Raw genomic sequence first — 13,061 nt, 5'->3', positions numbered from 1 at the left:
TGGCTTCAATTCTTTATATTCTATTTCAGATACCTCTTGGATGCTGTTTTGTAATTGTGATATGTACCAGAATACCCTTCTTTTTTTCATTCCTCACATTTTCCTTACAGATCCTTTTCTTTTTAGTAAGAAGTATGGGTATTCATATCTCTATATGCATTTGCAGTGAGCAGACCTACTAGGCTTTTCTTGTTTCTAGACTCTGGCAACGAATTCTTCAGAACGCTCTAGCCTGCATCTTCCCTCCTCCAGTGCGAGGAAGCAGAACACATTAACAACTTGCAGATATTTTAAATGCTGCAAATTCTTGTGTCTTTCAGGACCTAGATTTCTCATCACATCCACGGGAGCCTTGTATATTTTAGACGTACAGAATGAAGATGGACTGTACAACTACCGATGTATCACAAGGCACAGATACACTGGAGAAACACGACAAAGCAACAGTGCAAGACTTTTTGTATCAGGTACTGCCTTATAAATATTGTGTTGAAATAAGTACTGTATATGCCTATCTCTAGTGTGCTGAACTGGCAAGGCATGATATTATGCCCACATGCACCAACAACCAAGTTTTCTGTTAAATGGAATGTAGAGTTGGACAATTGTGAGGTTATTGCTTCTCTCTGTTTTGAAATCCTTTTCTTTTTGTTTTCCTACTGTTAGTAGATATTTCCAAAGGGCAGGTAGTGTACAGCTTCACTTTGGCACTTAGTACAGTGAGTTTTAGTAGGCTTAGAGTGCTTTGTGAAAGAACTGTGGATGGGATTTATCCCATTAAAGGTAGACATTCAGTGTGAAAGTATCTAGTCCCCTTAGCTTCCCTTTTGAAACAGAAGGGGATGCACAGACACGCAGACACTTTAAGTAGTAATGTGTCTGGCCTGCTTCAGCTGCCCATATTGGGGTGAGATGAATCACCCCATGGTGCCTATTTCTCTCTGTTAACCACAGCAGGAGCTCAGATCATTTAGCTCAGCTGTAGGTATTTCTGCTGCAGGCATCTTAGGTTAGCTGAGGTGCATTTCAGCCTTCCGTTTCATTTCAAATGCTCCTTCCTCAGTGCAGATAGTGTTTTCTCCTGCTGCCAGGAGTCTCCAGCCAGAAGAGAAATGTGACTAGGCCCAGAACACTCAGGGTGCTGCAGATAAACAGGAGGGCTGGTGGGAGGCTGTCATGGGCAAATGGCCTAGTGCAACAGGAAAATTTGAAGGTAACTGAGGTGTTTTCACATTTTCTTCTAAATTTAAATCATCTACCGATTGTTGTGTGTGTGAAGAAGGATCACCCTGTTCCTCCCACAGCAAAACACTTGAGTTGTCATTATAATATTTCTTCAATTTCCCCTTCTCCTCATTTTTTCTTAGTAAGAGAAGGTGCCATTTGTGGGTGAGATGAGAAGGAGGAGTAGCCCCTAGGCATGAGTTTGCAACTTACTCTCAAATACATCTGTATAGAAATAGCTCTTCTCCATCTTCCACATCTGCTAGATGCCTGTGACTGTATTTGCATGTGCGCAAATCTGCAGTTTCATTCTCTGATCCACAAAGTCAGCTGACAGTAGACTCTCTCCTGTCTCTCTTCCATTACAAAAGACAAGTCCAACATCATACTGAATGCCTCACAGAGGTTTTTCTCCTTTTCACTATAACTAAATCCTACTGCTCTACTAGAATATCATAGAATCACAGAATTGTAGGAATTGGAAGGGACCTCTGGAGATCATCAAGGCCAACCACCTGCTAAAGAAGGTTCCCTAAAGTAGCTTGCACTGGAAATTATCCAGGTGTTTTTTTAGAATCTCCGGAGAAGGAGACTCCACAACCTCTCTGGGCAGCTTGTTCCAGTGCTCTGAGACCCTCAAAGTAAAGTTTTTTCTTTTCACAAGTTCAGATTGAACTTCCTGTGCTCCAGTTTGAGCCCACTGTCCTATGGCTGGCCACCAATGAAAAGAGCCTGGCCCCAGCCACTTGGCTCCCACCCATTAGATATTTACAAGCATTGATAAGATCCCATCAGCCCTCTCTTCCCTAGTCTGAACAGTCCCAGATCTCTCAGCCCATCCTCGTAAGGGAAGTGCTCCAGAACCCTAATCATATTCATGGCCCTCCATTGGAGTTTCTCTAAGAGTTCCCTGTCTTTCTTGAACTGAGGACCTTCATAACCTAGCATGCGGCATTCTCCTTTTGATGTTATCCTCTTCTTTTTTAGTCTTTCTATTAGAAAACAAAAAAACCCTATAATTAGGTCTCAATTCTGTCCTCTGCTTGAGAACCCTAAGGGAGTCAGAGGTGAGCACTATGACTTGTGTAAGTAATCTACCTCCTGCCCTCCTCCTCCAGTATGAACATTGCCAAAATATTTTGGAGTCTTCTGAACACATAAATTTGTACTTAAAGATGCTAAAAATAGTGTGATTGAACAGGTTAGTATCACTTACCATTCAGATCCTTTCTTTCTTGATTTCTGTCTCCGGTGGCCAAAACTCTGGCTTTTCCTTTTCGCAGGCAGATAAAGAATTTTTTTTTTTTTTCTGCACGGTAATCTTCTTGCTTTGGTCTTACAAGAATAGGCAGGGTCCTGTCCTTCTAGCTGGCTCCATAATATGGTCTGCTTCTGTATGAAATCATACTAAGGCTGAACCAGTGGTAACATAAATTAGGCTTGTACCTTGGTTACCACAAGAAAATTTTAGTTATTTCACTGAACAAGAGGAAAAAAACTGAAAGCTCAGTATTGTTTGTAATTTATAATAAGCTCTCTAAAAGACTTCCCTCTCTGGACTTGCCTCTTCTGGTCCCCTCAACAGACAAAAACAAAATAAGAAATGTTACCTGTGTACAATTACTGTGTTTTTTAATTCTGTGGGATTAATTGTTCTCCATGAGAGCTATGCTGAGCTCTGTACAGCAATTATGAGCAGAGTTTGACTCTTAATACTTCTCTAACAGGTTTAGTTTGGTTATCTTTAGCGGAATTTATTATGTTGTAAATTAGCGAGTCCTTAAAGAACTGAGATCAGAGAATCCGTGAACATAGTGGACCTTATGAAAGGTCCACTTGCACAAGGCTTAAATTTTCCCCTGCCTTTTACAGCCATAAATATTCTTAGCTTAATTGAAGATTAAGTATTTTTGTGGATATTGATTTTATTCTTTTGGCCATATTTTCTAGTGAAGTATTAAGCTGATTGACTGTTTGAAACAGTGAAGAAAGGAATGTGTATATAAGAGAAAATACAAATCTGGATAATTCGTATGCTTATGTCTAAAGCAGAATTCTAAATTGCATTGGCAGTAAGAACATATCTTTGAAATCATGTGGCCTTTCAAAATAAAATCCAATACAAATAATGTGCTAAAGAATATTCCTCTAATGCCCATTGTAGTGTGCATTTCCAAAAATAATCATGTCCAGCCATGAATTTCAGCTCCTGAACTCTTGAACTCCTTCTAACCTTCCACCCTCAAAACAAACAAACAAACAAAAAACAAAACAAAACAACAACAAAAAAAAAAACCCAACCCCATGATATTGAAAGCATAATGAATTTCTCGCTTTGTCCTTAAGAAAAGATGCAAAAGAGAACATTTTAGCATGTATAACAGTATTTTGCCTCATTTTTTCCCCTTTGTCCTTGCCAGAAGTCATTTGCTGCTGAGTGTTGAAGCACAGTAAAAAAAATCATTCAAAACAACCCATATCAGATACTGTAATTGGGATATATTACTTTACCATTTGCCTCACTGGAGATAATTGTATATGAATCCTGGTATTTCTTTTGTGCTTTTTTTCTTTTTATTTACTTAATTAGAATATATGTTATGTATGAGCTCTAACCAGAAGTCTCTTCCACGAACATCCTAAAGAAATGTTTTAATCATCTATTTAAGTATATAAGAAGACAGTGTAAGAAAGCAAGTCACCTGAGTTATATTTTGTGCTTCCCTTAATACATTTGAAATATTTTCTCTATAAAATCCATCTCAAAGCTTTGAAAGAACGTAGGCAAATCTCAGTTCAGCTTTTCTGCAGGTGGGGATTCAGGCTGGCTTACTCCTGCTCAGGTTCAGTTCATGAAGGGAAAAAACAAAATGATATTAATTTGGAAAAGATGACCTGAGGATGGGTGGGTTTCTCTTGAAAGGGAAGAAATGGTAGTTGCAGAGAGGGGACGTGCTTCCTATGGCAGCTACTGTCATTGCCCCCACCTCCTGAGGGAGCTTTCCTGGGCTTCCTGGCTTCTGCCTACAATGGGAGCCAGGCATGCTGCTTTGCTGTCACCACCAGCTTCTCATTCAAGATAAAGTCACACTTTACCTGGGCCTGGCATTGAAGCAAATGTGGTTCTCTGCAGAAAACTGGGAAACTGTCAACACGTGATGTTTGTTAGTCATATCTTTTCCTTACTATTACCTTAGTTTTTCCCCTGGTGACTTCTACCCTGTTTTGAAGTCCATGTGGTACTTCATATGTTTGCGCTTAAGAGGTTGCAAATGGGACCACATATGTGCTCCACACAGTCTTTGGAAATTAAAAACATGTTGGGATAATACAACGATACTGGGAGTTTTGAGTAGTAATGTACAGGCAATAACTCTAAAAGTCAGTTTTACTTTTTCATTATTTAATTGTAGTTTTCAACTAAAGAAGCTGTTTTTATGTAGATGTATTCTTTCTAACAGCCAGAGCTGTAATTCCACGCATACTTACATTTTTATGGAGTTAATTCCTCAGGCTACACAGAGAAATCTGTGCACAGAAAGCATAGATGCCTCATGATCCCAAAGGGGAAAAAGGAGCTGGCTAATCAATTAGTCAAATTGACATTGGCCTTTCCAATACCATCCTGGCAGCGTGTTCCTTCACTAAGCCAGACATAAACAGCATGGCAAGCTAAAAAATAAATTCCTCCATGCCAAATATGAACCCAGTGGCTGCTGATGCATGCAAATTCATCTGTTTAACTACTGGCTGACATATTACTGATGAGACAGGCAGTAAGTTACTGTAAACTGAATGTGCTGTTGCCCTTAATGGCTCAACTACAGAACGAAAAAAATCTTTCATTATTCTTTAATTGAACTCAGCATTTGGAGTTTTACTTAGCTATCCACACAAAATTTACTTAGCCCATTCATTTAGCATCAAAATTTGAGTTTCTGATTGATAGAATAACATGTATGGTGCCTCTAACTAATGCAGTATAGATATTTGATTCTCATGTGTATCCTCCCAGGTCTGTGGAAGATGCATACATGAGATGAGTTCATGTAGACACAGCTAAGATTTTAAACTAACTAGTTTAGGCAGCAATTATACAGTATAGCTTGAATTTAGTACAGATTGCTCATTTAATCTCTTCATCTCCTGACAAGGATCTGCTGCAGCTTCCTTGTGAGCAGTACCTGAGCGAGTTAAGTCAATGACCACTGAGAGGACAAAGTGTTAGCAATCACGCATACATGTAGACAACTGTGCCTTTAATTTAAAGCCTTCAGACCACTGAGAAATATGGGGAGTGTTGGCTTCACTCTAATCAAGTAGTAGAGGGATAACTGTAGTAATTGGTCAGGCACCGCATTTTTGGCTCTCCATTTTTCTCATAGAAGATATGAAGATGACCAGATAAATGGTTGCCACCTGGAAAAAATCCAGTGGGAAGATTTCCTAGTAGTCATAAGGTGTTTTAGTAGTATGTGCTGCTGGATCCCAGCCATCACCATTGAGATATTTCAGGTTGATGGCTGGGGCACAGTAGCAAACTGTAGTACATAAAACACTGGCCTAGAGAGTCAAAAAGGCAGGAGAATAAATATTAACATACTACTTAGTAAATGCAATAATTTGAATGTTCCCATTGAAAATCTCTGTTCTTTCAGATCCAGCGAATTCAGCTCCATCTATTCTAGATGGGTTTGACCACCGTAAAGCCATGGCAGGACAGCGAGTGGAGCTGCCTTGCAAAGCATCAGGGCACCCCACACCAAAGTATCGTTGGCTGAAGGACAACGTTCCCTGGGAGCCTGACAGCAGGTTTCGGCAGACAGTTACAGGTCTGCTGATAGAGAACACGCGTCCCTCAGACTCCGGCAACTACGTCTGCGAGGTGTGGAACAACTATGGTACTGCCGAGATGATAGGGCGACTATATGTAAAACGTAAGTTTTGGACTGACTGAAGCTCTTGCACTGCTTCTTACCTGGACATTTGCATGTGGGAAGATGTTGCTATATCTTTTTGCACCTTCCATTTTGTTACTTTACCTTAGCGATGCTTAAACTTCTCAGAATTTTGCAACGTTAGAAATTAGACTCTAGGGAGATGAGTTAGTTGGACAATTGAGCGATCAGAAGTGCAAACAGATGCAATTTATAATGTAGCTATATAATTTATCACACGGAGGATATGTAATTTAGAATCTTCAATTGGATGCTTAAAAAGAAATTGCAAATGTTCTCATGAATAAAGCTACCAAACTCTTGTTGCCATGACTCATGCTGTTCAGTAATATTGAATACTCATACCTCCTCTTAGTTGAGTATTCATGTGTGAATATTCTGAATGTTTCACAAATTCTAGCAAAGATAATTATTACTCAGAAGCACTGCACTGGAAAAGAGTTATTCTTCTATTGTTAAAAAGAAATGATTTCCCAGAATAGAAATTACACTTTGTGAACTAACATTTCCACCTGTGTAGCACAACTTGCAAACTGGAAAGAAAGAACAGTTCAGACCATTAAAATGTCTTCACCAATAATTATACGTGATGGATTTAGGCAGAATAAAACAAAGATTAAAGATAAATAATTTGTGAGTTATAACTAATAAGCTTATGCATTAAAATTCAGTTTGTTGTGTATGACACAAAATTAAAACTTTCAGAAACACATTGTGATGGAGTTGCTGGTGGTACTGAAAGTATACCCAGATCCTGGTGATGTGTTTTATGTATGGACTCAGTGATCAGCCAGCAAGCAGATATCCTCTCCATAAGGTTGGCAGGAAGAAAGACTTGGGGAAAACACTGTTACTCTTCTATGTAACAGAAGATACTCATCACTTTCTTGAATTTCTAAGATGTTGGTGGTACTAATGGTCTGTTCACAGTTTTGAGCTTTTTTGACCTGCTTATAGTAAATATAGAGATATTCAGTGACTTGTAACGTGCATGTGATCACAGATTAGTTATTGATCTGAATCCTTTTGGACAAAAAGACTACTACGTAAGAGTCTATGTCTGGAAGGATGGAAGTCAATAACACATGTGTGTTTTTCCAGGCCTCTGTTCACAGTGGATCAGTAATTTTTGGCAATATATATTGGAGAAGCAGTAAAGATTTATTGCAAGTTTTGTGTTATAAAATGTTCTGTAAAGTGAATGATTTGGTTGTGGATTTTTTAATGTAGAAATATACATGCATGTGTCTGTATGTAAGTTGGCAAAAAAAAAAAAATAGAATAGTACATATTTATTATGAGAGATGACATCAGTGTTGATTATCCACAGTTGAAAAAGAAATATGTTACACATTTTTTTCCTAGCGGTAGAGGTAGTATTGAACCTACACAAGAAGCCAATATGAATATATATTTCATGAAAGTCCATTATCTTTATAAGGATGTTAAACCAAAATATACAAAACATGAGATCAGCTCTGCATTCAGGATTGTCGGTAACTATTAGAAAATGAGATAAATATCACATGTACGTTTATGACTTTTTTTTCAACTCTTTTCATCCTCTTTTGTTGCAATATAAAACACATATTATTACCTAGGTTCTACTCCATTTTAAGACTGACTTGAAAATACTACAGTCATTCTCTGTTAAAGGAGAAAGTTTAGTGAGCCCACACAAAGAAGCATTTACATGTGGATAGATCCCACACATGTTTATGACTGCATCTGATGATAACATTTCAGTATGTACCTTCCACTGTTAAAAACAAATCTGGTACTGGTAATTGTCATTTACAACAATTGTTCACATTAGATTTTGTTAACTATGTTCCTTTTGGAGGAAACAAAACCAGAAGATGATCTTCAGAAATGCATTTAATATACCAGTATGAAAGTCCACACTGAACTAATCCGAAGTAATATCCTACCCTTCCAAAAGATGTAGTACTATTGATTGCCGCCTAGCAACAATGCTGTTACTCAGTAGATCTGTTCCTACCATTCATTTAGACATAGTCTAGGGGATTATATCATATGTTACGTAGGTTGATCCTTATGTTTTGTGTCATGGATGTTCATGGGGGAAATGCTTGTTCAGAGCAAGCACAATAATCTGTGGGGATTAAAAAAAAATTGTTTTGCTGCTTTTTTTTTTAATTTTCAGAAGGATATGGATGTGATTTTTGTTGTTCGTCTTAGCTGAGAGTTAATGTGTTACTCTCATGTAAATGTAGATGTATACTTAATTTTCTCTATTTCCCTTTCCATTCTTTCGGTTTAAATCTGCAGAACCACTAAAAGCCACAATCAGCCCACGGAAAGTAAAAAGCAGTGTTGGTAGTCAAGTGTCCTTGTCCTGCAGTGTGACAGGAACCGAGGACCAGGAGCTCTCATGGTACCGTAATGGTGAAATCATTAACCCTGGTAACAACGTTCGGATCACTGGGATCAACCGGGAGAACCTTATCATGGATGGCATGGCTAAGAGTGATGGTGGAGCATACCAGTGCTTTGTGCGCAAGGACAAGATGTCCGCTCAAGACTATGTTCAAGTAATATTAGAAGGTGAGTCACTACCTGTTTAGTGATTCTAATCTCTGTGTTTTACATGTTGTCTTTGGCAACACTTTTGTAAAGTGAAGTGCAGGAGGCTCTAAACAAGAGAAGAGGGTACCTTTGAGCTGTTGGCAGAAGTTATTGTGCCTCCCTACTCTGAAGAGAAGAGAACTGATGAAAGGTATTGATTTGAAAAATATATCCCTCCTGAACAGTCTTCACAGTCCTTTTTTTTTAGAGATGATGGTGTTGATTTTTTCACACTACCTTTTCAACAAGACATGTGATAAGAGATCCTTCTTCAGGACCAGACATTTCCTTCCTGGTATGGCATTTCAGGTTGGGCATATTGGCTGAAGATCTAGAGATCATATTAAGTACCTGACACAGTGTTCCACATGATAATCAGGCGGTTTGTACAGAGCCAGTTCATTAATAAGAATGTAGTACAGTTGTGGCATGGACACTATTTTTAGTCTTTACAAAAAAAAGAGGAGATTACCTGCTTGTACCAGGTTACCTCGGCAACCATCTCCTGTGACTAAGAAAGCCTAAAGAGCGTATTGATAATCTATCACAATGTCGAGAGAGTGCAGGTTATCAGAGAATAACAGCAGGAAAGATTTCAAAGACGCCCGGGTCTTGCTGGGAAAATAGTGTCTGCTTTCATCTCCAAAAAAAGCCTGTCACTTGAAATTTTAAAAAAAAAAAAAAAAAAAAAAGCAGAGGGGTGGCAGAGGTACATGGTGTGCACACTCTAAGATTTATTGGTCTGGTGACAGTTTCCTTTCAGGATAAAAAGCTTTTTTTTTCCTATTGCTGTTGTTTTGTTGTTTTGTTTTCTGAGGGATGACAGTATCTAATACACAGCAAAGGAAAGGAAGAGAGTCAGAGATTAAAATAAATAGATAAATAAATAAAAACTCTTGTCACACAACTGATGGGACAGAAACAAGAGAAGAAGAAAGAGGAGAAAATTATGAAATCAAATCAAACAAAATGCCCTCTTCCTATGCTGAGCTCTTTCAGCAGTCTGAGAATGGCAGAACCTTATGATTTTCACTATTTGGCAAGCAAAGGAATATTTCAGCACTATTTTTAATTTTTCTGTGACTCAGTGTGTTTTGGGGATGGCTTTGTATCTGTCATGCCTATTTTCTCAGAGTGATGTTGTACTGAAATTGCAATATAAGAATTATGATTTCCAAGAGTATTATTGTGGTTCAACTCCTTAACCACAAGGGTAAGTACACAGCAGAGTGTTGGTAAGGAGGCAGTACATAGTACATAGTGTGCTCAAACTGAGCATGAGATTTGTTAATCCTATTCTGGCAGCCTCTGTCCTGTATGAAGCTGAAGGGAGTTGTCTATAAAGAGCTTCATGTACAAGATGTGTTTTCATGTGTCTTTGGCCCCTCACTAGATAATGAATAGCCTTTTCCTTCTGTTTCTTGCAGGTGCCAACACTGTAGGACAGTTAAGTTAGCTTTCTTGGCTCTTGATTCTTTAAAACCAGACAGTAGCTGACAAAACTGTTGTCCAAACTTCTAGCATGCTTGCTGTGTTCTGCACGCTGCTCTTGGCATGTGGCCTTTTGCACTTTTGCCCCCAATTACATTGAAATCCCTTATAGATACAGCTTTGAAAGTATAATTTTCAAGGGAGAGCGTGCATTACGTGATTTCAGAAGGAACTTTCTAACTAATAGCAGAGTGTCATCATTCCTAAGTGTTATTCCTCTGAGCTCTCTGGGTAGGTGGTTATTTAATCCTGCTTCCTATTTAAAACCTCAAAGTTTGTGCCTGCCATGCATTCTCTTTATTCATTTGCCTGGTAGAGGCTGAGTACATTGTGACATGGATAACAAGAAAAATTATTTGAACATTCTCATCGCATAAGGTTGTTTATCTGCAACACAAAATGACCACAGAAAGAAATTGGCATCACTATTATTACTTGCTGTCTCTGTTCAGGAAAAGCTTAATTCAGTACTTTTCTAAATTGGATATTGTAGGTCAGGACTAAACTGAATTGACACAGCTGTGTGAAATTAGCCTATGCAAGTTATGCCTGGCTCATTGACAGAATTCATCTTTAGGTTTTAAAGGAGCAGATATGTACCAGGAAAAGAAAAATTCAAGGCATGTGAAGGGTTTGTTGCATGTCATTACTGATGAATTGTGTATGACTGACACCTCTCTGCAAGAACCTGACAGTTCATATAGCCCTACAGAGCCCCCATTTTCCATTTTCCTGAGTGGAAGTCACTATCGAGTTTCTTAGCAGATGATAAAGAAACTTTCAGTAAAGAAAGAATTGCTTAAGTAATCTCCTACCAAAGTTTGTTTCCATCTCTCAATAAATAAACTTTTGTCCAGGAATACAGTTAATTACATGGCTTCTAAAAAAGATTTTGTCTTGTGACAAGCTTCAGGATGGAGGGAACAGCTTCACAGCATATAAGCATTCTTCTCCTGCTTTTCTCTCCCTCGGCAGACGGTACTCCCAAAATCATTTCTGCCTTCAGTGAGAAAGTGGTGAGTCCGGGCGAGCCAGTCTCCCTTATGTGCAATGTGAAGGGAACCCCCCTGCCTACCATCACTTGGACACTGGATGAAGATCCCATTGTGAAGGATGGCAGTCATCGTATCAGCCAGATTATCACCTCTGAAGGGAATGTGGTCAGTTACCTGAACATCTCTAACACTCAGGTCCGAGATGGTGGAGTTTATCGCTGTACTGCCAACAACTCTGCTGGAGTCGTCCTGTACCAGGCTCGAATAAACGTAAGAGGTGCTTGTCAAATCAGCTCCTCAAAAAAACACACATAACTCATTGTAGTGGAGAAAAAGATTGTTGCATGTGATGAAAAGAGTCTTGGAATGCCAAAAAAACTTACTGTTTTCCCTCTCCTTTTCTTCCTCCTCTCTCCTTTTTCCCACCCTGCCTTCCCAGACCCAAAAAGTGTATGATGTGGTTAAACTTTGGAAAATTTCTCTTTGTGTTCTGTAGTCTCTTTTTCGTGTACTCATCATTACTAATTCACATTTTCTTTATTTTAGTCCTGTTGTGCATGTTTTTTTCTTTTCCTTTCCTCCTTTACTTGTCCAGCACTGATTGTAATTATTCATGTATACTATACTTTACCTTGCATTTCTAGCTTTACATGGCATAATACCCATCCTCATGGTATTATACTTCATATATGTCAAAATAAATGCTAGCTTTGTCAGTGTTCTCATGTGTAACAGGATTTTAGCTTTGTATCAGTGTTAGTATTTCACATTAATTAAGTCATCCTCAGACTTTTAATTTGTAATGCCGCAAAGATTTTATCAGACGGATGTTGGATAATGCAAACATATACCCCCACATAATTAGTATGTATGCTGCAGGGTGAGGAAAAACTAGAGCACACAAAGATTAGGGAAACTGCTTAAGTGGCTCTTAAAAGCAGAAACTGTCAAATACTAATAAGTGTTGTGCAAGCTGCATTTGTAAATGTCATTAACATTGGTATATTCAGAAAAAAAATGTCTATTTTCTCAAACAAATGTGCCTATATTCATGAGTTCCTTTTTACCTTCCCAGGGCCAGCAAGCATTCGACCAATGAAAAACATCACAGCAATAGCGGGACGGGACACCTACATCCACTGCCGTGTAATAGGCTACCCGTATTACTCCATCAAGTGGTACAAGAACTCTAACCTGCTTCCCTTTAACCATCGTCAAGTGGCTTTTGAGAACAATGGGACATTGAAGCTTTCAGATGTGCAGAAGGAGGTAGATGAGGGTGAATACACATGTAATGTCCTTGTTCAGCCCCAGCTGTCCACCAGCCAGAGTGTTCATGTGACAGTGAAAGGTAAGGTTAACTTGGAGAACTAGAGCTGGGGTAATGGCTTGTAGTAGAAGTTGTAGAAGTGCAAGACAGAGCACGTAAGATTATCTTGTCAGTTAGATAATGAATCCTTAAGATGATTAATCCAGATTTCTGTTCATTTTTAATGATGACGTAGATAATAATCAGGCACTATTTCGTGGTCTTTCTTGATTTTTACCCGCCTTTATTCAGTTAAGAGATCATCGCTTCTTAACAGGAGACTGCTTCTTAATGGGAAACAAGCTTTCTGCTGGTAGTTTTTGTGACAGCAATTTGGTCAGCAAATGAATAAATACTTTGTGACCTAAATTTCACAGGTGACTCTTTTTTCTGTTAAGTGGCTGTCTACATTTTCATTAGTCAGTAACTTTCTAACTTTAAACAAGATTTGAATTTTGAAGCATGTTTTTTCCATCAATAAACAAGAGACAGGAC

The 13,061-nt window shown here is 38.6% G+C and overlaps 1 protein-coding gene across 2 annotated transcripts in view; it reads left to right on the top strand.

Annotated features, from left to right (window-relative positions):
* The first annotated feature begins 316 nt into the window (after positions 1 to 316).
* The window catches only part of DSCAM (DS cell adhesion molecule), a 177,763-nt gene continuing 165,018 nt past the window's right edge, over positions 317 to 13,061 (top strand). The window contains exons 1-5 of one of the 2 annotated variants that reach the window (XM_031556926.1): positions 317 to 467; positions 5,883 to 6,161; positions 8,475 to 8,750; positions 11,238 to 11,534; positions 12,333 to 12,608. In XM_031556926.1, coding sequence (XP_031412786.1) covers positions 5,936 to 6,161; positions 8,475 to 8,750; positions 11,238 to 11,534; positions 12,333 to 12,608 — 1,075 coding nt within the window. In that variant the 5' untranslated portion in view covers positions 317 to 467; positions 5,883 to 5,935. Of the gene's footprint in view, positions 468 to 5,882; positions 6,162 to 8,474; positions 8,751 to 11,237; positions 11,535 to 12,332; positions 12,609 to 13,061 lie in introns of those variants that run through there. The other variant, XM_010723842.3, reaches the window with a different exon arrangement.

Source organism: Meleagris gallopavo, chromosome 1, assembly GCF_000146605.3.
Source record: "Meleagris gallopavo isolate NT-WF06-2002-E0010 breed Aviagen turkey brand Nicholas breeding stock chromosome 1, Turkey_5.1, whole genome shotgun sequence".
NCBI classification, from domain to species: Eukaryota; Metazoa; Chordata; class Aves; order Galliformes; family Phasianidae; genus Meleagris; species Meleagris gallopavo.
Note: the sequence above shows the minus strand (reverse complement) of the source record. Positions and strands in the feature narration are given on the sequence as shown.